Here is a 24,713-nt window from a genome sequence, read left to right on the forward strand (position 1 = left end):
AGACAACAATCTATTAGTTTATTCTATAATATTCCACTGTATCCACTATCCATTATCTATAACATCTTCAAACTCTTGGTTTTGAGAAATTTTCACAGAAGAATAGGCATAAAATGAGTTTTGCAGATTGCGCAAATGCTGTTAAAAGGAGAAACAAATGTCATAAGATTTAGCTTTCAATTGGGCTAATCTGTTAACTTTCTGAGTTAATACTGACAGGTCAAACCAATATAGAGTCACCTCAAATAATTGCTTCATACCGTGGCTGATCCATGATTCTCACCATGGGGTTTCGAAAAATAAAAATGTAGTGCTTGGGATTTGAACTTGGAACCTCAAGATGAATTAATTACTTTTATCCACAGTTGCATCTGAAGGTTTGCTTACACATTTCTAATGGTAGTCGTAGCTAATTCATCAAACATTAGTTTTGCAGTTTGTGGTTGTGGGGGTGCATTCAGCTAAATTTGACAACGAGAAGGACCTTGAAGCCATCCGTAGTGCTGTATTACGCTATGGAATCACTCATCCAGTAAGTACTTATTCAAGAGCTGAACTATTACTGATTTAATGTTGAATGGCTCTTTACCACAATCTATCTGCTTGCTCTTGAATCTATTAGATCCCCAAGAAACGGATGAACGTTTGGAAACAACATAAATGTGGAGAGAATTTAGAGCATCCAGATTAGGTTATATACTACTTCTTTTTGGTAGATTAAGGTAGAATCTCCACTGCTATCTACACCATACTTGGCTATGTTAAAATTGCCATTCCAATCGTTAACACTGTCTAGAGAGCCTCTCCCCCACCCTTCTTATCCAATTCAAATGTGTACCATCTGAGCCTCTGGGACTCCATGTATTTAACAGAAGGGAATACTTGCTAATTCACTGTTAATGATCAAGGATTTCCTAACAATGTATGTAATCAACGTTTCCAAATTGAAGCTCTTGTTTATTGCTGAAGTTTATTATTCAGATCCCAGATACTACTGAATAGAGTAACTTGAAATTTGACATTGTTATCATTTCAAAATATCTGCTTTAATTTTTAATTGGGGGTGTCTCTCCTTCTTCCCTTCTTTTTTTGTATGTTAAGTAGTTTCCTTAACCTCCATTGAATGATCAGGTTGTCAATGATGGAGAAATGAATTTATGGCGGGAATTAGGTGTCAATTCATGGCCAACATTTGTTCTTGTTGGGCCAAATGGAAAGCTCTTGGCACAAATAGCTGGCGAAGGTCATAGAAAGGTTTCTTACAGATTTCCTTTTCTATTTGATGTTTCATGCAATAATAGTATATATATATATATGAATTATTTAACACATTCATGATGGCACATTTAAGATTAGATGATGGAAAATAGTTCATTTATTAACTTGACAATTGATGTAATACATTCAATTCTGAAATGCCTCTCAAAGTGCATTATCACCGAAAACGTTTGAGAGAATAGGTCATATCACTCTCTTTGATGAACTGTGTCATCAACTCATCTAAAAGTTTAAGTTGTCAGGGAAATATACTTTTATTTACTTAAAGATGTCATTAACATGTCCCCTGTCATGTGGGCCGGACTGTTTTTCATTGGCCAAACACGTGGATTTTTTTTTTTTTGATAATGAGTAGTGATGAGACTTGAACTATGTGATCAATTCATCTAAAAGTTTGCGATGTTAGAGAAAACCATGTTGAACTATGTGATCAAGTCGTTATTTTGCCCCTTTCTTTCCATATATAACCGAAAGTTTATCCAAAACTTTCTTTGATCAGCCATTGTATCTCAAAAATCAAAACGAATTACTTCCATATGTAAACGCATAAGATGGAAATGTGGAAGGATAAAAAAAGAATCTACTGCAAATGTACTCCCAATTGAGTGGAAAGATTGACCAGATCATAGCCAGTTCTTTTTGGTAGCTGGCAGACCCTTATCTCTGACCTCAATGTGGCATTTCTCTATCATCTGAATTTTTTTTAATATGTTTTCTAATATTAGTTTTGTGTAACCTAGGCTAGGTCAGTTTTGATATTTTAGGGAACTAAAACTAGGTCACCTTTAATCGGAAACAACCTCTCTACCTCTAAGTATAGTGGTAAGGTCTGCGTATACTTTACCATCCCTAGACCCCACTTTGATGTATTACACTGGGAATGTAGTTGTTGTAAACTAGGTCACCTTTCCTTTATTCTGAAACTCTATTTTGTTTTCTGTTTTTATTCTCTTCCTCTCTTTTCTATCATGAAGAAAATACTATTGAAACGTCTAAGCGCCTGCGGTTACCTAATGCAACTTCATAAAAGAATTTCTTTAGGAAGCTACATATTGGAGTTTCTCCATTAGTCCCATCTTTTCTAGCTATCTTATGGCATGAAATTCCTTCAAATGAGATAATTTGTAACATACAGTTTCTTATGCTTTTTGATTATAGCACATTGCCTCTCACATATTTCTTTCTAATTAATATGATCTGTGGCAGTTGGTAGTGAATATTATTGACAAGAATTAGCTGTCATTTCGATGTCTTCTGCTTTGGTTTGTAGGATCTTGATAACTTAGTCGAGGCTGCTCTTCTGTTCTATGGTAAGAAGAAGCTCTTGGATAGCAAATCCATTCCCTTGCGCTTGGAGAAAGATAATGATCCCCGCTTGTTAACATCTCCTTTAAAGTTCCCCGGTAAGCTGGCAGTTGATGTCCTCAACAACCGGCTATTTATTTCAGACAGCAATCATAACCGAATAGTAAGTTCTTCTTCTCTCTCCTTTCTGCATTCTCTCTGTACGATTATTGTATTAGGTTGCAAAATTTTGAATGCATGACCTGCAGCAAGTAGTTGGTGTCTGTAGCATCAAGGTTTGTTAACCCTTTTTGAGGTTTTCTGGAGGTATGAACTGACCATGGGGTTATTGAAGAATATCAAGTTTGATGTTAAAATGCATATTGGTTATCAATAAAGGGAGGTATACCTACCTCTGAAAGTAAATGTATTCCCGACACTGGGGTTGCAGGACTTCCAAGTCCACGTTTACTGATATCTGCAAAAAGCTAAGTGTCAAAGCATGATCATTTATTTTCTAATATTTGCAAGAGGAAGAAACAGAATGTATGATGAACAGTCTAGGGCTATGCAAAAGATAAGATCAATCTTTATACATTTTATCAGAAGGCAAGGGATAATATCACTAAAGTGTCAAAGCATGATCATTCATATTCTAATGCAGTGTATAGTAATGGTAATTTGGAGATGAAATTAGAGTATATCCTGAAAAGTTTTTCCTGCTAATGAAGATTGGTGGGTGGTATATTTAAATTAGAACAAATAATTAAGATTTGAAGCCACCGCTAGGGCTGGCGAATATGGTAGAATCAAATTCCCAAGGAAGATGGAAAAAATGTGGAAGAGGATAAGGTAGGGCTTGCTAGTTATGCACATAAGAAATGTACATTTTGTTTCTTTTACTCTTGAAATCTTACGGAACTGATTCCTTCTTCTTTGTGGGGGACTCAAAAGTTGTGTAGGAAATTATGTTTTCTTCTAGATACATTCTGGTTCTTCTTTGCTCTCTTCTGAACTTTTTCATTCTGTTACATTTTAGTTCCTTCTTACTTGTCCTAGTCTCAAGAACACGGCCATGATTTTTCGTCTGATACTTTTGCTTTTCCATACATTACTTGAGTAACTCGGATTTGTAGTATCACATCTGTTCTGGTCCTTCATGGTTTTGGCCTGTATTAGCCCTAGATCTTATTATTGTTAGTCTTCTTTCTATTTCCATGCTCTCTTTATGAGGTGAATGGTAGAATTAGTAATCCCGGACAATTTTCACATGGACAGGTAGTAACTGATCTAGAAGGAAACTTTTTAGTCCAAGTTGGAAGCACAGGAGCAGAGGGTCTTCGTGATGGTAACTTTGATGATGCAACATTCAATCGTCCACAGGTAACTATTGTAATTTTGCAATTTTTCTCATTTGCAAAATTAATCTAAGATCTTAATTCTTATTATATCTTCAGGGTTTGGCTTACAATGCGAAGAAGAACCTCTTGTATGTGGCAGATACTGAAAATCATGCTTTAAGGTACTGGCAGAAAAGGCATGCCTGTTATTGGGCAAGACGTACATGGTTTTTCTTCTGATATTTAATTGACTGTATCATCTATTGTTTATTTTCTGAATTCTCCATTTCCACACATATTTTCCTTGGAGTAAAGATGCGTGTGCCTCCATCTTTGAGAAGTTGAGGAGGATAAACTTTAACTTTGGTGGGTTTATTGATACTGATTTATTGGGGGGGGGGGGGGGGGGGAGGACATGGCTTGACCAAAGGGTATATTATCTATTTTTGTTTGCATGGAAGAAGTTTTGCTTCTTTGTGATTATAAAATAAAAAAACTGCACTTCTTGATGTGCTTTTATCTTTCTTTCTTGAAATGGGAATTATTTGTGCTATAGTGGTATCTCCTCAGTTTACATTAAGTAGTTTGATGATACATGGAGATCTTTAGTTAACTCGAGCTGCATATTTTATTAGTCGCAATAGGATTCAAGATGATAAAGTAGTTGTTGAAAGCTACTCCTAGTTTGAATATAATGGCCTAAATTTTTCTTTTAGATTCATTTGAATTTTTTATGCCATTTTTTTTATAGTTGGAATTGGTATTCCTCAACTCAAGATTACAAAGGCAGAATCTAAATATTTCAAAGCTTTTAACTTTACATGTTGATAACCATCCCTATCATTTTTATTCTGTACTTTTTAATAACGTACTCCTTTTCATTTAATTTTTAGTTTGGTTTTGACTAATCTATCTGTAGCTGACCAGAAAAGAGAGACCACATACGTGGGTGATAATTGCTTCATTAGGTTTGAAGTTTATTTTAAGAATCTTCATATGTGGTGTCTCCAGAACTGGTTGATTTTCCATGAGGCCAAATTAAACCGTGAATAATTGATGACATATGACTTTTTTTTGACAACATATGACTTTTTTTGACAGGTTTTCATATCCTTTCCTGGCAAAGAAATTAGGGAAATATAGTTGATTAACAGGAGAACTTAAATAGTTGTTCTATGTTTCCTCAAGTTGGTTCATACTGTCAAAACAGTAAGAAAAACTAGTGGAAACGAAGATACTTAAAAAGCTTGTTGAAAAGAATGTTCTGTAAACAAAGAACCAGAAGATATTAGAACATAACCACAGAAAAAAAAGCAACTGAAATGAAGAAAAAGAAAATGATTAAGGATATTTGTTCCACCACTGGTGGGAAAGGGGGAGTAGAACTACTCACTATAGGGTGGGTGCGAGGGGAAAAAGAGAGATTTCTTGAGCTTGGGCGGGGGAGCCAGTAGGCTGGGTTAGATGTGGAGTTGGAGTTGACAGGGATCGCCATCAGGCCACAGTGAAATAATGATCTTTTGATCTTGCTGGTGAAGAATATGTTCGAAATATTAGTGGAGTAGGGATGCGGATAAGCCGAGGAAGGAGAAGGAGCAGGAGAAACTGGATGGATTGAGGATGGGGGAATACTAAGGAAAATGTTTGCCTTTATCATTTAAATTTGGAGGTAAAGTAGTCTTTTAGGACCAAATCCGATGGAATACTAATCCTCAAATTAGTATCTCACCCACCGGATGATATGATGCCAAATTACACTGATAAGTTTCCTCAATTCACTCTGGTCGTCTAGTTCTCTACAAATAACATTCAGGCATATATACATCTTCCTTTCCTGTCCTCTGTGCTGTCAATTTGAATACTAATTGTCATTCTGTGGTCTAACCGATTAACCTGACAGCCAAATACAGCCAAATTATCCCCTCTTCCTAAATCATCCTAGTTCCCATTTAAAATTCATTCAAAAACTTTTTAACTTCTCATTTCCTAGCATTAACAACATACGGTTTGACGTTCTGTTTCCTTATATTTGTATTTTTCACAGATGAAAGTTTTTACTTCAATTTCCTTTTTAGTTGGCCTTGATGTGCTTATAGCTTTTTTATGAGATAATAATTTTCTTTACCTGGATAATTTAAGGAAGCTTTTAGTTTAACCTATTGAGTTCCATTACTGTAGGGTCATTGACTTTGTTAATGAGACAGTGCGGACCCTTGCGGGAAATGGAACAAAAGGTTCTGATTATGAAGGGGGAGGAACTGGAACTGCACAGGCAAGATTGGATCAAATTAAATAATTACTTGGTCACCAACTGGTTCCAGTTAGCTCTAGCTTATTGCATATGTAGTTTCGTGCTCTAATTTTATCTCTCTCTTTAATCAATTTCAAATATAGTCTTGTGAATCATCCTTTTTTCTTTGGAACTGAACATCATTGGTCATATTTTCAGCTTCTCAACTCTCCATGGGATGTCTGCTTTGAACCTGAGAATGAAATTGTCTACATCGCAATGGCTGGTCAGCATCAGATCTGGGAACACAAGACATCGGATGGAGTTACAAGAGCTTTCAGTGGGAATGGTTATGAGAGGAATTTGAATGGCTCAAGGTAATATGTGTGTGTCTCTGCCTGTGTGTTAGCTTAACTAGAGTTTCAGCAGAATGCTGGTTAATTATGCTAGTTGTTTATATGAGATTAATTCTTAAATGCTATGATGCTCACTATCATCATCTGTTTGTCACACTTTCTTTTGAGGTGCTTTGTACTTCTAAACTAGTTTCCAGGCCATTTTGAAGAAAAAGGTTTCCTCTTTTTGCTTAGAAAAAGGATCCATGTGTTAATCTAGAGCGAGAGAGAACCAACTGAGGACCAGATCTTTCACTGATAAACAAAGACAGAAACAAACTCAGTTCACACTTTTTGATTCACTGCTTTACACTTGCTCTGTGAATCTATCAGCGTAGTCATATTTTATGACTGCATGGATATGCCTCTTCTTTTGAACTGCCCGTGTAGGCTTTCTAAAAGATCTCTCATTTTTAGTGATAACAGTAAGAGTTTTTATGGACTAGTCTCTTTTGGCAAGGTATTTCACAAAGATTGGAGAAGTTGTCAAAGACTCATCAACGCACAGGCGGATATTAGTTTGAGTGGCATTTTAAGATCAATTTTCTTCTGAAAGTTCCATTATGAATTTGGAACCCATGTTCTGTGGACTTCTAACACTATCATCTAACTTAATTTATTGGAACATGAAGAGTACAAAAGCTAACCCATACTCAAAGGAATATATATCCCTTTTGGTCTTCAATCTGATAATGTGCTCTGGATCTCTAACTAGTAAAAATTTGGTTCAACATTAGCACTAACAAATTTTCTCTGTTTGGCTACTTACAATATGGTTACTATTACTTCCTAGTAACACTTAATGAAAATAATGGATCTCCATGAATCAGCAGGAGCTTCAGCCAAAAGAAAACAGGGATTAAACTAATGTAATGTGGAAAGGAGAAACCTGCTTTGTGCTTTTAGTTTTTGGGTTTTAGCTTCTTTCTTTGTATGACTTGTCCTTGTATGTGTTAGTTGTGAGAACATTTCCTTTTAGCCACTTACTTTAGACAAACTTGCTGATGTTTACGTATCATCTTCTTGGCCATGGGAAAGCTCTACAAGCACGTCATTTGCTCAACCTTCTGGGATTTCCTTGTCACGAGGTAATCTCTTAACAAGACATAAATTGTTCTTTTGAACTGGTCTATAGTTTTTACCTTTTCTTTTGATACAATTCGTTTACTTTTTCTTTTTGATTGTTAGAGCTCAGTATATTATTTCTGTATCCTGATCAAAAAATTAATTTAGCAATAAGAGAATGCTGTAAAATAAGTACAAAAGGAGGCTACATTACAAATTGTGTAATTAGCTCAGGAAGTGAATCATGGCATCTATGTCAGTTGCAATAGCCAGGTTGCACCAAAAAAATAAAAAGAAGAGAAGATATACGTATTTGATACTAATTACAGATTCAGATTCTCTCTCAAAAACTCTGGCATTCTTTTCTTTCCAAATAGTCCACCATATCACTGCAGGGATGGTATTTGAAGTTTTCCTCTTCACCTTGCCAAGACCTTTCAAGTTGCCAGCATTTAATTACTCATTTACTTGTTTTTTGTAGATCTTAAGGAGGCATATGTTGCTGATAGTGAGAGTAGCTCCATTCGGGCAGTTAATCTAAGAACAGGAGGTTCAAGATCACTGGCTGGTGGTGATCCAGTTATTGCAGAAAACTTGTTTAGGGTAATTTTGTGTGAAGCCAAAGAAACCAGATTTGCATTTCTCTAGTATATTTTAGTCACATTTGTGACAGAAATAAACTTGTTAAAGGAACATTTTTTGTGCAGTTCGGTGACCACGATGGAATAGGCTCTGAAGTACTTCTTCAACATCCGTTAGGTGTTTTATGTGGAAAGGATGGTCAAGTTTATATTGCAGATTCTTATAATCACAAGGTACTTACAGGCTAATTTTTTAACAGTAAACATTAGCTCGAGCTGAGGGTCTCTCGGAAACAGCCTCTCTACCTCTACGAGGTAGTGGCAAGGTCTGCGTACACTCTACCCTCCCCAGACCCCATCTAGTGAGATTTCACTGGGTATGTTGTTGTTGTTGTTGTTGTAAACATTTGCTCCATATGTAACACAATTTTATGACATCTTATGATCTTTAACACACTTCTCCTAAGACATATTATAATTAATTTAGTTTGAACTATGATGTGATGTTCATTTGTCAAACTAACTTCTCAATCACTATAATATATGCTTCCACTATTATCAACATATTATTCTAGTGGAAAAGACCAAACAGATATGCTTTGAGAAGACAGACCTCCAATGGAAGAAATACTAAATGCAGCTAACCTGATGCTATCGCTTTGATTGCCCAACTCCTATCTTAAGTACTTTTTTATTTGTATGGAAGCCATGAATGTAAAAATGTGTTGATTTGTAAAACATATTAGTCATCTGCCGTCTCCCTATAGCTTTGTTTTATCATTCACTCTCTCTACCTCCATAAGAACCTTTTATTTTGGTACAAAACATTTGGTTTTGTTTTTCAAACATGATCTGGATAGTCATAAATTATTTCTAGTTATTTGGACTTGATCGAAGATTATCATTATAACTTACACCTTTTTGTTTGAAAATCTTTTTGTGATTTGGTGGGTTTATGAAAAGTGAAGGAGGAGAGGAGAGAAGAGAGAAGGGCCTTTGGGAAGATTGAAACCGTGTGGTGAAGGTTGATAGGAGGGTTAATAGCATGTGATCTTACACTTAATATCAAGGCGACACTATGTCAATAATGGTACAACTTATGGTGGAGTTTGTGGCTTCCTCTTGATTAATGTTATGATTGAGATATCAAAGCTAATAAAGTTTAGTATGCTTAACCAGAAATTGGTACTGTGAACAATTTTGACAAATCATCTAATTTATTTAGACAAAAAATTTATCTGCTGAAATTGTGGTGCCTTATGCCAGATAAGAAACAGTTGCTCGTATGTAGAATAATAGTGAAGTATTAGGTTTTAAAAGTTTGTGGCCTTTCCTGCTTCTCCTTTCAATCAACTAGTGACCTTGAAAAGCGATGTTTCATATGATGCTTGTTATGATTTCAAGCTCAAAGAAACCATTTTATGTAACTTATATTTCAATAATGAACTACTTGTTTTGGTACCGTAACAGAAACATCTCAGTTACGTAAAAGCTTTCCTCCTTTGTTTAACTTGCCAGATTAAGAAACTAGATCCAGATAGTAAAAGGGTGACTACATTAGCTGGTGTTGGTGAGGCTGGTTTCAAAGATGGAGCAGCGGTGGCAGCTCAGGTTGGAAAGAGTTCATATATCTTTTCTTGTATCATATTCTGGACATTAGTGTTACATTCTGACATTCATTGCAACCAATCATATTTCCACATGGATGTTACACTTAATAGCATTAGCATGGAAATGAGTACCTAGACCATATTATCTCTCCAACTTGATGGACATAATAAACTGCTGACACATGAATAATTTAAATCCAGCATAGCATTTTTCTAAAATATGTGGCTGCATCTGTAAACAATCTATTTAGTTACAAGTCCCTTATACACGAGAAGGCATACCCCTCCCACCAAACCTTTTCTACGCAAAATTTCATCATCAATCAGCAGTAGCATGTGAGGTCATTATTTCTCCAAGTAAAATGTTCTTATTGCATATAATCTAGGACTTATCTCCCAAGTATCTACAATTACTGCTATTTTTCTTTAAAAATCGGACTACAACTAGTCAGAGGTTGTGTTGAACAAAGAGGGAAAAGGCACCCAATTTGGGAGATAAGTCCTAGATTATATGCAATAAGATACTGACTAAAAGAACATTGCTATTTCTACAAAGAGCACCCAATCTGCACAAAACTATTTCCTTTTGTGTACTTCTTTTATTTGGAAAGATCCTTTCAACCATACATGAACAAAATCTTACGTTATTAAAGGAGAAAAAAAAAAAGGAGTCTTACGTTTTGTCCCTTTAAACCTTCAATTAACATGCGCGAAGTATAATTTTCTTCTTGATTCTTAAATCTCCCATTCTTAAGAGAAATTGCTTTTACTGCTAGGATCTCTGACTTTCAATTTTGGTGTTTCTCTTCTTTCTTTTTGTTTTTATTTACGTGCAGTTCTCAGAACCATCTGGAATTGTTGAAGCAGAAAATGGTAATCTCTTCTTCTTTGTACACAATTTCACTTGGCTGATTGCTCACTCTGAGAGTGGACTATAAAACTTTGCAGGAATAAGAGACATAAATAATCACAATGAAATTGGTGGTCTAAACTCTGCAATCCTCACAAATTATTGCAGGAGCTCTATCAGGCTTAATTTATATATACTCATCTTAAGCTGCACTAGCAAGAATAGTAGGAGTGCTGGTTATGCATCGCAGTAGTTTGTAATTGACCAAGTAGATGTTCCTGCTAAAGAATTAAGTTTAAGGTCTATTTTCATGTGGGATGAGTAATTCTGTTAAAAGAAATCAAATTATGACAACACTCAGTCCTGCATAAACACGTGTGAAGTGTTCATGGCTCATTCCTGCATAAACACTTCTCAACTGATCTGCTCCTATATCTTAAGTTACCTCATTTTGCTTTTCTATCACAATTGTCCTGAGAGAGAGAGAGAGAGAGAGAGAGAGAGATACTTGGGATTTTGGTGCATTAGAAGCTGCACCTAAGGTGTATCATGTCTTGATGGAGCATGGCACCAGTTATGTCCTAAAAAAATATTGGTGGCTATCAAGGCCATTGTTATGTATACTTCTTGCACGAGTGAGCAATTTGGTGATGATTGAAGGCAAAGCCAAAAAGAAGAAATTTGGGAGAAGACAGGATGATATACACTTCTGGTCACTAGGGTATCAATTGCTTAAGATTCATTAATACTTTTTGCAATGTCTTCAATTGTTTAAGGGACTTTAGTCTCATTGACAAGTTAAACCAAGAAAATGTACCCTGCAATGGCAATGTTATTCCAGAATATGAGATCCAAGTCTTAAGTTTTGAGGTAGATCATACCTTTGTTTGTATCTCTGTGTTTTGAAAATGTAACAGCTGATACTTGTATTTGATGCTATTTTATATAAACCTTTTTAGGAAGATTATACATAGCAGATACAAATAACAGTGTGATAAGATACTTAGACCTGAACAAGTCAGAAGCTGAAGTTCTTACTCTGGAGTTGAAAGGAGTGCAGCCTCCACTTAAATCCAGATCTTTGAAGCGCCTTAGACGGCGATCTGGAGCTGACACACAGACTGTTGTAGTTAATGGTGGTTCATCCAGTGAGGGTACATTGAACTTAAGAATCTCGGTACCTGAAGGATACCATTTCTCCAAGGTTTTCTTTCTCTCTTCTGAACAAATTGATTAAGAAAATAGGAACAGTATTTTTTCCTACCCTTAGAATTTACCACCTCAATATGTCCCTGTTTATTTTGCCTCATAGGCGTTTCTGCCTTGTACCAAATGCAGGAAGCCAAGAGTAAATATAGCATAGATTTTGATCCAGATAATGCTGCTGAGGTTGATTCCTTGGAGGGTAATCTCAGCCCAGAAGGTTCTGCAGTAGTGCACTTCAGAAGATCTTCTGCTTCACCATCCACCAGCAGAGTTTATTGCAAGGTATGACTATCTGTTGAATATATCTTTTAAGTTTTACTTTAGTTTAGTGAAGTTTATGGCTTGCATTTACCTCCTTAGCCATGCGCATCTATATTCAGCCATTTAATAAAGAAGACTATGCCAGGCAATATTTTGAGCAAAATAAATCATCAGTGCTTTGGGGAATTGATATTGACTTGATATATATATATATATGCTTTCAAGTAGCCATTTGTTAGTAGCATCCCATGTAGTGTTTCTACCTCGCTACATGAAATTGACAATATGCTCTCGATGATAAGCATATTGTCATGGCTTATGTGCTATGTGATATCTTCAGTCTAGCAAAGCAATATGTGCTATGCCAGGATTGATAATATAGATTTTGTCCCCTATGAACGTACTTACAAAAATTAACTTGAGAGGCACACAAACTTATCGAAGGCCTTGTAACTGGTCCCGAATTCACCACATTAGACTAGCAATGTGTTCTCATGTAGTGTTTGTGTACCTTTAGCCCAATGAGAATGCTATCACTTTCCTAGTTTATCTTTAGCCCAATGAGAATGCTATCACTTTCCTAGTTTATAATGGTCCATCTTAGAGTTGCATTTTCAATGAGTAGTATTGCCACTTCCAATTTCAGGTATACTATTGCAAAGAAGATGAGGTTTGCTTGTACCAGTCATTGACCTTTGAAGTACCATTTCAAGAGGTAAATCCAGATTCTGCCCCTGCCATGATCTCACTTCCTTTTGATGTGAAGCCAAAAACATCACCAACTAGCTTACAGATTCCGGCTAGGACGTGATTGATTCATCGTGAGAATACATATTACTTAATCATGATTACGTGATAAATGAAGAGCAACTTTCACATAAAAATCATATTTGTATGCTATAGTTATAGTTTGCATAATTGCGCTTCATAGTAAATTTTATATTTGCTATGGAGCTTTTGATTTGTATAATTCGCTACAAACATTCAATTTTATACAAATTGTTAGGTTTTGTATAAATTCATTTATACATTGTAATTTGTATAATAAGATATGTATTTGTATAATTATAAGTGTATAGGACAAAAATATATGTATTTGTATATACATTTTTCTCTCACTTTATACAAACAAAAGCGCATTTTATATTGAAAATGGCTAATTGTATATCGAATCAGATGGCAAAAAAAAAGGGATGTTTGCTGGAAATTACAATTAAAATAGACTATGGCTATAACATTTAATTTGAATTAATAGTTTGTTATTTCATACAATTTTTCTATAAATGAATGTATATTAGAATGACAAATCACCTTTGTGGTTCACATTCAATTCAAGATATTAAAAAGAAATTGAAACTGTTTAGCAGATGTCATAATCATGAATCATTAATTGCATGATAAGCAAAGGATAAAGGAAAGAGAGTCACTCGTGTGCGTGCACTTTCTCTTTTAATGGTCGGATGATGATTGCTGCCACTGCTTTTATTTGTTTTAAAGACCTTTGGTTAGTCTTTAATTTATCATATAATATTACGAATCCCCTTAAACTCTATATTATACTAAATGTTTGTTAATCGACAGCTAATAACGTGTTTTATTGCGCTAACTAATTTTGATGCATATATGCATGAACATTCTCTTCAGGATATTTATATATAAATTGTTTGAAACTAACTTTGTTTTCAAACAAAAATTATTCGTCAAATGAAAGAAACACTAATTAATTAGAAGCATAGTTATAGACTTCAAATGCACGAAAAGGTCAAGGTTATGGATAAGTAAGAATCTTAGCATAATTTATTTATAATTAGAAGAAGAACTAAGTGATAGCATGTGGGAGTTGTTTAGCCAAATTCCTCAAATGCAAGAAAAGTATAGACACCATCTCATCTAAAAAAATTATATGTGATTTTTACATACTCAGAACAGTTTAATCATATTATTATTCACTTAAAAGGTGCTTTTCGTACGGAAGGAAAAAGTTTTTTACGAAATATATTTTTTATAATTCATCTATTAAGTCCTTACAAGTTGGACAAAAACAAAAATACAAACCATGCTAGAAAACAATAAAGTTGTTGCCTAAAACAATTGAGAGCAAGTCTATCTGATGATGGGAAAAAAGAATCATTTCTTATGTAAAATAAAATAAATATTATCCACTATTAGCTCTCACATTCTTATCCAAGATTACATTAAAGACATGTATTGCATGTAATTGGTGGATTTCCTGTAAAGAGATATAATGAAAGTAATATTAAAAGAGATTAATTTTCTTTTCTGTTTTCATTTATAGGCCAAGCAATTAATTAGAATGCAAATGGTAAAACTGCTTATGGATTTTATTGTTGTATCGCGTTTTAAAAAACTTATATCTAGCTATACATAAATTTGATTGTTAAGGATGAAAATTAAAGATCGATCTATTTAAAAGGCGAATGATGTAATTAAATAAATTCATTATTGATAATCTAAAAGTATGTGATTGATAGCTGTTGATCACAATTGGAAATTTATAATTACCAAGTTTAATGACATTGAAGCATGTCTGACTAAAAGAGGCAAAACACTCTGGCATGTCACTGCCTAATAAATTGACTTTGTCCGGTTTTTGTATTTTACATTATCCCTTTTTTTTAAAAAAAAATAAATAAATAAATAAAATCTCTTTTGGCATATATCTACACAAATATAAATAAATATTTAAAAGGATGTTTGCTATTAGTTGTAACATACATGCACTTCTATGAATTTCAAGAAAACAGAAATTTAATTAATTTCCTAAAACTATCTTATAGAGATCATTATATGTTATATTGTACAGTATATTTAAGTTAAAGACCCTGGATTTCTTTAATGTACCCTCTGTGTCGATATCAACCCTATAGAAAAGTTAATGAATAGTTAATTGTCTCTATATTATACTTAGCGGCAATAATAAATATGAATATTTATAATTAACACTGCTTAAAACTTGAGCGATTTGGACCTATTTCTTCTATAGCTAAAGAACAAAAATCAGTCGTTACATTACTTGGAGATGAATTATCAAGGGAAAGGACATGAAAAAAGTTTAGCAAGAGATAAAAATAATTGTAAAAATATGTAAAGGCAATCGTTATGCTTACGTGGTTGGAGTGTCATGATCCTATATATTTTGTATCAAATAAAATTGTTATGGTAGAATGCTAAATAAGAGGTTACTTTATCAACTTTTATTTAATTTATAGCATGCATAAATGGTTAAAAACTGACTACTGTTTGGTATAAATGCAATATAAAACGGCGTGCTGCACCTTGTTTTTCAACTAACTTTGTAGAGTAACTATAAGCATCCAATTTCATCTTTCATCATTCATGAATATATAGAATAATAATTCTATAGAATATATCAAAATATGCTCTCACTTAGTGGAAACTCCAAAAGTTGTAATATTTCATACGTAATGTAATTGGCATAAATGGAATGAGAATGTGAATGCCACTCCAACATGTAGATAAAAAGTAGAATATGTATGTCCCCCTCACTATATATGGCACATATATTTTTTTTATCGCGTGTAGTATGTGAACTTGTATTATTATGTTTTATAAAGTTTTTTAATTGCTCTCCTATTTTGATGTGAATTCATCTAATTAAGGTAGGGAAAATTGTATGAAATAACAAATTATTAATTCAAATTAAATGTTATATTCATAGTTTATTTTATTTGTAATTCGCAGCAAATATCTCATTTTTTTGTCACCTGATTCAGTATACAATTAGTCATTTTCGGTATACAATTAGCCATTTTATACATTTCGGTATAAAATGTATAAAATGCGTTTGTGTTTGTATAAAGCGAGAGAAAAGTGTATATACAAATACAAATACAAATACATATATTTTCGTCATATACACTTATAATTATACAAATTACAATGTATAAATGAATTTATATAAAACTGAACAATTTATATAAAATTGGATGTATCTAGTGAATTATACAAATCAAAAGCTCCATAGCAAACATAAAATTTGTTATGGAGCGCAATTATGCAAACTCAGCTATAACATACAAATATGATTTTTATGTTTGCTATATGTGAAAATTGCTCAATAAGGTATTACATATGGAGAAACTACATAATTAGATATATTATATTTCATTATCATATATATACTATTATTACTTAAATTTTTAAAATATTTTGTATTTTATCACTAATTAAGTGTTTCTTACCATACATTGAAGAAGATATGTCTTGATACATGTTTTTTTCTACCAGATACATTAAAATAGGGAAAGAGGCGAGCGAGATTTGTTATGTATCTCAAATACATGTGAATCATACTAGAAATAATATGCATTTAGTATGATTCACATGTATCTAATAGGAAAGTGGTGAGCGAGATGGGAAAGAGGCAAGCGATATTTGTTATGTATTCCAGATACATGTGAATTCACTTGAATACAGTATATCTAGAACAAATTACACATAATTTTGATTCATGTATCACAAGATACATTTATCTAGATGTGTTTGAACGTATCTGAATGCACCAAAATTTGATAAGATTTGTAATACTGCAAAGTAGAATATATCTAAATAATTATCTCCTAAACTAATAGAATTTACGTAAGCTTTCCACTTATACCTTAAAGATTATCAACCAAGAAATTTGTCCGTCCTTTCTTTGAAGTTATTAGCTCTAATAGTTAACTCCACTATGAACAATTCAAGGTTTCAATTTCACCATACATTCAATCCCTACTTCACTATAATATGCCTACACATTCCACCTCTATTTTAAAAAAAAACAAAAAAAAACAAAGGGGAATTATAGGAAGAAGAATTAATGATGTGGATGAAAGATGTCCACATTATTTGAAGAAGAAGAGTATGAATGAGTCCAAAGGCATCAATTCATAGAAAAACAAAAGAAGTGCCATGAAAACAACCACATGTTCTTTTGATCTCTTCTTCACACACACACCTTTCCTTTTTATCATTTTTCGTATTTGCATGTGCTAACGGGGCACCCCCCACTAATATTATCATTTTGTAGAGAGTAAAAGCAAATTCCATTTTATAATTCGACCCCACATGTTAACCAATCACTTCATACAACTTTTCCACATCATTTGCACATGAAAATTTTAGCCAAATTAATTAAATCAATATGGTTTTTATTTTGTTTCTATCATTATAGCACATTGCACTATCTTTTCTTTCTTTCTTCAAGGTTCAAAATGTTCCCCACTTATTCATTATACCACATTGCCGTTTGGAGATAGCAAACGTTTTCTTCTTTATTCGATTGATTATTTAGTTAGTTTCGGAAGATGAGTTTATCAATTGCGAAAAAATCAGTTTTTTTAAAAAAGAAATTGTTTTTCATTCATAAAACTTCAAGATCGATCTTTTAAAGTAAAATGCATGTCTATAAATAATATCAACTTGCGAATTTTATTTTTGAAGTTGAACTTTCAATCATATCTTTGTTCAAGTCATTAATTATATGCATACATATATGCTTGATCAAGTCTATTTTTTATTTTTTATTTTAAAAAAAACTTGGTCATAATTAAATCACTTTTTTAGTACTACTTATTATAAATACCACTCGGGACTTAATAGAATTATATCAAAAATATGTGAAGGATGAGACTTGTGATCTAGATTTAAATTTAAGACATATAAACATTCTACTTTTTTTTCTGTGGTCATGTAATAATGTCGTGGTGTCTCAAAGCTTTACCAATAAATCACCCCACAACTCTTTTTTTTTCCCCACATCAATCAAAACAAAATAGATTCAATGAATTTTCTGTTTTGTCTGACATAGGCAAAGAGAAGCAGATAATCTTGTGTATAGTAGTTGATATTTTACTTCTTTTTGTAGTGATGGCTATCTTTTGGCATTGTTTGGTGAAAGGTAAAAATCAAGTTTGATAGTTTCTTATGGGTCACAAATGATAAAAAGAATGCATAAACTTAATTAAAAGGTCATTAATTTCCTTGTAGGAAGGTGACATTGATTGTGATCATATATGTTTTGTCACCAAACAAAGTTCTTTAAGTCTCTTAAACTATAATTACATTACACCAAATGAAGGATTAGGTTGACCTAATCACTCTTTTTTTCAGGCTTACTCTATCTTTGTGAGCAAGATAAGGTGATTCAACTAACATGCCTACTCCCTTTATAGGTTCCAATTATATACTATAGTATTTGTTTTTTTATAAACAAGTACAATTGTACAAGGTGGATAATGTTGATAGACTAATTCAAATAATTAGATTTTTCCTTCATCCAACAAATTAAACTCGTTGTTTGATTGATGTGTCACTACATAGTTTTCTTCTAGAAAAAGAACACATTATTTAATTTTTCTAAGAGTATTTTGACTTTTTATTTCAAGTTAATGTATTTCGTTTGGAAAAAATAAAAAGTGGCGGGTCATCAAAAGTAAAGTACATATTAAGAATAAAATAGTTCACGATGGCAAGATAAGTATTATTTAGTACTCCATTAATCTTCTCTTTTATTATTGAAGGGATCCTTGGTTGTAAATATAAATTAAGTAATTCTCGTGTGAGTTATAGGTTATGGATTTAAGTTATAAATCAGTTACTAATGTGTGTGTCAGGTTTATGAAATTACGCTATTACGTTGTTGTTGTTACATGTTTCAGACAATTCACACATCTTACAGACAGGTGTATATAAATTATTCTGGTCATATATCCATGTGATGACACTGTAAATATGGTAGAATAACAAACAGTTCACCGGATGAACAAGTAAATGGAAGTATCAATGTTCTTCTGTAATTCAATTACAGGAGTCGAACTTTTATGCCTTTTTATCAACTGCTCCTTCGATCTACTTTTACTTGTTCAGTTTAAAAAATAAAAATATAATATAATATTACTTTTAGTTTTCTATTCACTATCAGCAATAAAATATAAGCTACATAGTTATATGTAACGTAACGTAACGGAACGGATCGTACCAATACTTTGTAGGAGTATTTAATTTGTGAAAAAATCTAAATATTGTAGTACTTATTAAATTAGAAAAAAATAAAATGAAGAATAAGAGCGGGAAGAGAGAAGCTGGGTGCACGAAAATGAGAGAGAGAAAATAGAAAAGGTAAAAGCAATAAACAAGGGACGCGTGGGTTGTCGCCTTCCCCTTTTTCAATACAAAACTCGCCTCTTCCCCCTCTCATTTCCTTCAAACTCTTCTCCCCCATCTCTCTCTCCCTCTCTCTACATAATCCTTCTCTCCTCCGCCACCTACCGCTGCCGTCTCCGCCGCCAAACTCACAACTCAGGTATTGTTTTATGTGCTTTAGTTTCTGTTTCTCGTTTGTGAGCTGATTTTCAATTTTTTTTTTTTTGTTTGTTTGAACGGAGATTCCTGAGAATCAAAATATTAGAGTTTCAATTCAAGGAGGAGTATCATGTTACTACTGCCTTATGTGTATAGGTTTATGTACGGATACAAAAGCGTTCTTTCTGATTCACCTTATTTAGCATATTTACTCACAGAATAAGTTTCAGAAAAACTTTAACATGTTTTAAGAATCTCATCGTTTTTTTCTCTTTCTCTTTTTCTCTGCAGTTTGCATCTATTTACAGAAGAGAAGCAAACGTACCATTCGCGAGAATCATTCCGAATTTTGCATCAGAAAATTGTTCCTTCTGATGGCGTCATCTCAAACCGTCTCGAATCCCGATGTTAACTCCAGTCACTCGCGAGAATCCAAGCGCAAAAAGAGAAGAAAAATTGTAGATGCTGGGGAAATTGAGCAACAAACAAGCCTTGATCAATCCAGGTGGAGAACTGATACCGAACAACAGATCTACTCTTCAAAGCTTCTCCAGGCTCTCCGTCACGTCCGCCGGAGTAATGACAATCCGTCTCCGGTTAATGCCGGACGTGCCGTCAGGGAGACCGCCGATAGAGTCCTTGCCGTCACAGCTAAGGGAAGGAGTCGTTGGAGTAGAGCGATTCTCAGTGGCCGTCTCAGCCTCAGGCTTAGCCAAATCAATAAAAAGCATAAGAAAGCTAAGCTGAACAGCGGCAATATAAAATCGAAAAAACCAGCGGCGAAGAAGCGATTGCCGGCTCTGCAGCGGAAAGTTCGTGTTCTCGGCCGTTTAGTTCCCGGTTGTCAGAAACTCCCGTTTACGAACCTTCTAGAAGAAACTAACGACTACATATCAGCTCTACAGATGCAAATCAAAGCCATGACTTTTCTGACCGGTCTGCTCTCCGCCGGTGGAGCAGGATCAGTTGCCGCTCACCCCGATCGGCTCGGCTAAGTGGCTCGTTACAACATGTCCTTTTCTTTTCTAATTCTTTTTTTAATTTCTAAACCTTTTTTTGTTAATAATTGAGAGTTTTTATATTGGTGTATTTTATTGTATACATTCCTTTTCTTCCCTGTTTCCTCTCATAATTTCCGCCTTTTTGTTTATTTCTTTAGTATTTACATTTTGTTTCTCTTGATGTCTTGCTTTTGGATTAACAATTTATATTAATTTATTCATGAATTATTGGTTGATTAAGAAGACATGCCAGCTAAAATTTTGTAATCGAAAGTAAAATGATTTGATTCCCCATGAAATTTAAATTTTGAGTGGAGAAAAAATGGTTAGTTAGATGTGATTAAGAGGCTAAGCAAACCCCACAATGCAATGCACATGAGTGAAAGCTGGCAAGTGGAGGAGAATAGGCCAAAAGATGAGTCTACAAAAGGAAGAGAGAGGGTGCCTTCACGTGCTACATTTTGAAGCTCCTCTTTCCTTTTGCCCCCACCCACTATCTCAGCACCATGTGCCATGTATGAGTTAAAGCGTTGAAACACCCACTATTGATAATCTCCAACACCCCGCACCCCAACCCCCAAACCTTTATTTTGCTAATTCTTCACTTGAACCCCTTTGAAGTTTGACATGTGACATATAAGTCTTTGAGGTATTAAGAAGTGATATGTGTTAAAAGAAATGAATTTTGGCTCGAGGATTGTCCAAGGCTGTATAAGGAAGCAACCCATTTCATATGAAATTGTTTATGCTCCAAAAGTTTAGGTTGCGCTTGAGTTAGGGGTTGAAGACTCTTATATTTATGGTTAGAAGAGAGATAATCTCCTTAAATGGTTTTGAGCAATATCTCATCCTTTGTGAGATAGTTTTTCGATTAAGTACCAGATTCATTTCTTTAGCAATACCTTCCATCCTTTATGATAAGAGTCGAGGGACATTATCAGTATTCAGTGCAATAATAATGGGTTATTTGTAAACAAATTTCTAACTATTGAAAATTGATACTCATATCTATATATGAAACAACAATATATCTAATGTAATCTCATAATTAGGATCTAGAAAAGAAGAAATATAAAGATAGATATATTATTTTTGATAGACTTAAACGCAATAAGCATAGGAAAAAAATGGAGAACCTTAACACCACAAAGGAGTGTATTTGACTACTTTGTGAAACCTTAAGGGGCTGAATTATAATATTTCCAAAACTTGAAAGGGATTAGGTGAAATCATCCGATCCTATATGAATGCCGGCTTTAGTAGATGGAACTTGAAATAGTACCCCCTAACATGTATAGGGGGTGGAGCTAGAGGTTGAATTTCTAAAATTTTGCCCTAAAATTCTCATTGCCTTTATAAGAAGAAGACACATTAAGAGCAAATTGGGTAAGACGACAAATATAAATAGTGCTACAAGAATGAGTAGATTAGATACACATCCAACCATAACTTGTTCAATTCTCTTTACCTGGACCAATATCTTTCATTTCACCTCGTGATTGAAGAATCTACAAAGATATATTACACATTTATGACATTAATTATAAGGACATAATGCATAAAGCTAGAAAGTGGAGTAATTAAATTGATAAATATCCTACCAGAAATAATGTGTGGAATTGAAATGATCTCTTTATTCACCATTCAAGCTATATACAAATTTACCATATAGTACGCAATTAAAGGAAGCTATATGCCAATTTAATTGAACAAAATCCTCAGTAAACTCATACAGTTTAGTAAATTCTCTCCTTATAAACTTACTTTTAGGATTGAGTTAGATTTAAAGTTTAATTTATTTTTTTATCATGATATTAGAGTCAGACTCATCTTAGATATTGTTTATTCGATATTTGAGACTCGTCTTATATTATCCACGTGACTAAAAATGTCCAATCCTAAATGTATTGGGGGTGTTGACTCTTCCATAACGATTTTTTGAGTCAGATTCAAAATCAATTTCTTTTCAGTACGTTCATTACAAACTAATAATTGTGTGATGTTTTTATCTTGACTATATATTTGTTGAAATGAAAAACAAATATACCCAATTATCACTAATGAATGTAATTGTGATCCAGACAATATATAAACCATGCTTTGGTAATACAAAATGAATTTTTGAATGAAAGAAAGAGGTGTTACCGTGGGATAATTGTCATCTGTGGTTTTAAAGATATTAGATGACTTTCTACGGTCAAAAGGGATGACACGTGTGTCGCCATCACTCTTAAGGCGGCTAATTTCTATAAGATATATATATATATATATATAAATAAATAAAATGAGTGCATTTATTTGACTTTCAGAAAATAAAATGTGTAATTACGAAAATGAAAAAGCGTACATATGATGTTATGATACGATTTCTTCCATGCTTGAAATGCAATTATAATTAAATCAGAAATAGTAGCAGCTAAGGGTGAAAAACAATTAATTAAGCATATTAACTAATGTCATCTTAAATATCATCACGAACTATATATATACTAGAAATCGGAGCCCGTGCTAGCACAGGCTCAATATGTATCATTTTTTATTTCAATTTATGTGACAAAGACAAAATTAAAGAGTTAATATAACTTTAATATTAATTTAAAATAGTTTAAATTTTTAATTATTGTTAACTATGGTAAAAAAATTTTTTATGTCTTTTAACATTCTAAATTGCTAATTATTGTTGTATGATTTGTAATATGTTTTACGCAATTTTAAAATAATAAATGTTATTTCTTCTTTCTCAATTTATGTGGTACTAATAAAATTTAGAGATTCAATCAATTTTTTTGTCTTTAAAATATTCTATTGTTAATTACTGTAAATTATTGTACTTTCTAAGTAATTTTCAAATAATATATATTATTTTATTTGTCCAATTTATGTGTCACCGATAAAATTTGAAGAGTTAATAAGATCTTTTACATATTTTTATATCTTTTGAATATTTAAGTAAATAATTATTGTGATTTATAATATTTTATACAATTATTTAAAAAAAAATAAACAACAAACAAAACGAATTCATCATAGGAAAATTACCAAAGCATCCTTGAATACATCAATAATGGGTCCCACTTTTTGTTTAAAAAAATATGCATATTGGGAGGATATTTTTGTCCAAAGTGGAAATAGAATAAGTATAAAGCATTAAAGTCTTTTAATTCTTATTGTATGATTTGTAATACTTTTACGCCATTTTCAAATAATAGAGGTCATTTCTTCTTTCTCAATTTATGTAGTACTAAAAAAAATTTGAAATTCAATCAATTTTTTTTGTCTTTAAAATATTTCAGGCTGTTAATTATTGTAATTTATAGTACTTTCTAAGAAATTTTCAAATAATATATATTATTTCATTTGTCCCAATTTATGTGTCACCGATAAAATTTGAAGAGTCAATCAGATCTTTTATATATTTTTATATCTTTTAAATATTTAAGTAATTAATTACCGTGATTCATAATATTTTATACAATTATTTAGTATAGTAAAATAAATTTAAAAGAAACAAACAAAACGAATTCATCATAGGAAATTACCAAAGCATCCTTCAATACATCAATAATGGGTCCGACTTTTTGTTTTTAAGAAATTGCACATTTGAAGGATATTTTTGTCCAAAGTGGAAATATTGCGTAAAAAATGTGTATTTATTGTGATTTTGAATGTTTTGTGGGGATAAAAGGACGCACGCAAAGTTAAGGTGTCTTTTTGAAAATCTGGGACAACTTCAAGTATCACTTAATGTTTTTTCTCAAAATCTAATTTACTTTCGTAAACTATGTGTCAGATCAAAATTAGATTAACAAATTCAAAAGGAATGAGTAATAAATAGCTCATACAATGACATATTTATTATTTAACTAAATAATAAATATGTAACTAAAAATCTTGTTAGCTTTTGGTTGAAAGTTAACAAGATAATTATAATGTAACTAAATACTATAAAAATCTTTGCATTGTGGCTTATTATATATAGAATATATATATTGTTTCTAGCTAGTGATTAGACATATCAAAGACCATAAGTCTATCGGTAACTTTTCATGTAATGAATGGTAAACACTATGTTAATTGTCATTATCATTATCCATTAGGATTAGGTTCTTCACTTGAAATAATTATAATGAATTTTGTGGTCTAAGAATTTTGTCTATTAATTGTCATAGTCAATATCCATCAAGATTTTATAACTATTGTTATTTTAGTTATATATTTTCCACAAGATTATACATTAATTGCATTGCTAAAAAGTATGAGATCATATACTCTAGAGTCGCTTCTTTATA

General features: G+C 32.8%; 3 protein-coding genes across 8 annotated transcripts in view; 2 read left to right on the forward strand and 1 right to left on the reverse strand.

Annotated features, from left to right (window-relative positions):
- The window catches only part of LOC125815788 (protein SUPPRESSOR OF QUENCHING 1, chloroplastic), a 29,982-nt gene extending 16,824 nt beyond the window's left edge, over positions 1–13,158 (forward strand). For 3 of the 4 annotated variants that reach the window (XM_049495342.1, XM_049495341.1, XM_049495340.1), the window contains 15 exons: positions 437–532; positions 1,132–1,254; positions 2,549–2,746; positions 3,841–3,945; positions 4,020–4,084; positions 6,081–6,174; positions 6,352–6,509; positions 7,566–7,615; positions 8,074–8,195; positions 8,300–8,407; positions 9,692–9,784; positions 10,620–10,656; positions 11,593–11,837; positions 11,972–12,121; positions 12,747–13,158. In XM_049495342.1, the coding sequence (XP_049351299.1) occupies positions 437–532; positions 1,132–1,254; positions 2,549–2,746; positions 3,841–3,945; positions 4,020–4,084; positions 6,081–6,174; positions 6,352–6,509; positions 7,566–7,615; positions 8,074–8,195; positions 8,300–8,407; positions 9,692–9,784; positions 10,620–10,656; positions 11,593–11,837; positions 11,972–12,121; positions 12,747–12,911 (1,809 nt within the window). In that variant the 3' untranslated portion in view covers positions 12,912–13,158. Of the gene's footprint in view, positions 1–436; positions 533–1,131; positions 1,255–2,548; positions 2,747–3,840; positions 3,946–4,019; positions 4,085–6,080; positions 6,175–6,351; positions 6,510–7,565; positions 7,616–8,073; positions 8,196–8,299; positions 8,408–9,691; positions 9,785–10,619; positions 10,657–10,731; positions 10,950–11,592; positions 11,838–11,971; positions 12,122–12,746 lie in introns of those variants that run through there. The other variant, XM_049495343.1, reaches the window with a different exon arrangement.
- LOC125815804 (ADP-ribosylation factor 1) overlaps positions 1–24,713 on the reverse strand; it is a 168,810-nt gene that overhangs the window by 5,706 nt on the left and 138,391 nt on the right. The window lies entirely within an intron of this gene.
- LOC125815800 (transcription factor bHLH149) lies at positions 19,215–20,546 on the forward strand. The gene is made up of 2 exons (XM_049495354.1): positions 19,215–19,424; positions 19,715–20,546. The coding sequence occupies exon 2, from the start codon at positions 19,798–19,800 to the stop codon at positions 20,416–20,418; it is 621 nt and encodes a 206-aa protein (XP_049351311.1). The 5' UTR covers positions 19,215–19,424; positions 19,715–19,797; the 3' UTR covers positions 20,419–20,546.

The sequence above is a fragment of the Solanum verrucosum genome, unplaced genomic scaffold, assembly GCF_900185275.1.
Source record: "Solanum verrucosum unplaced genomic scaffold, falcon-dt-bn FXZP01000261.1, whole genome shotgun sequence".
NCBI lineage: Eukaryota > Viridiplantae > Streptophyta > Magnoliopsida > Solanales > Solanaceae > Solanum > Solanum verrucosum.

Bases quoted from the DNA above. Each gene is read 5' to 3' on its own strand.
- LOC125815800 (XM_049495354.1), top strand. From the start codon at position 19,798: ATGGCGTCATCTCAAACCGTCTCGAATCCCGATGTTAACTCCAGTCAC.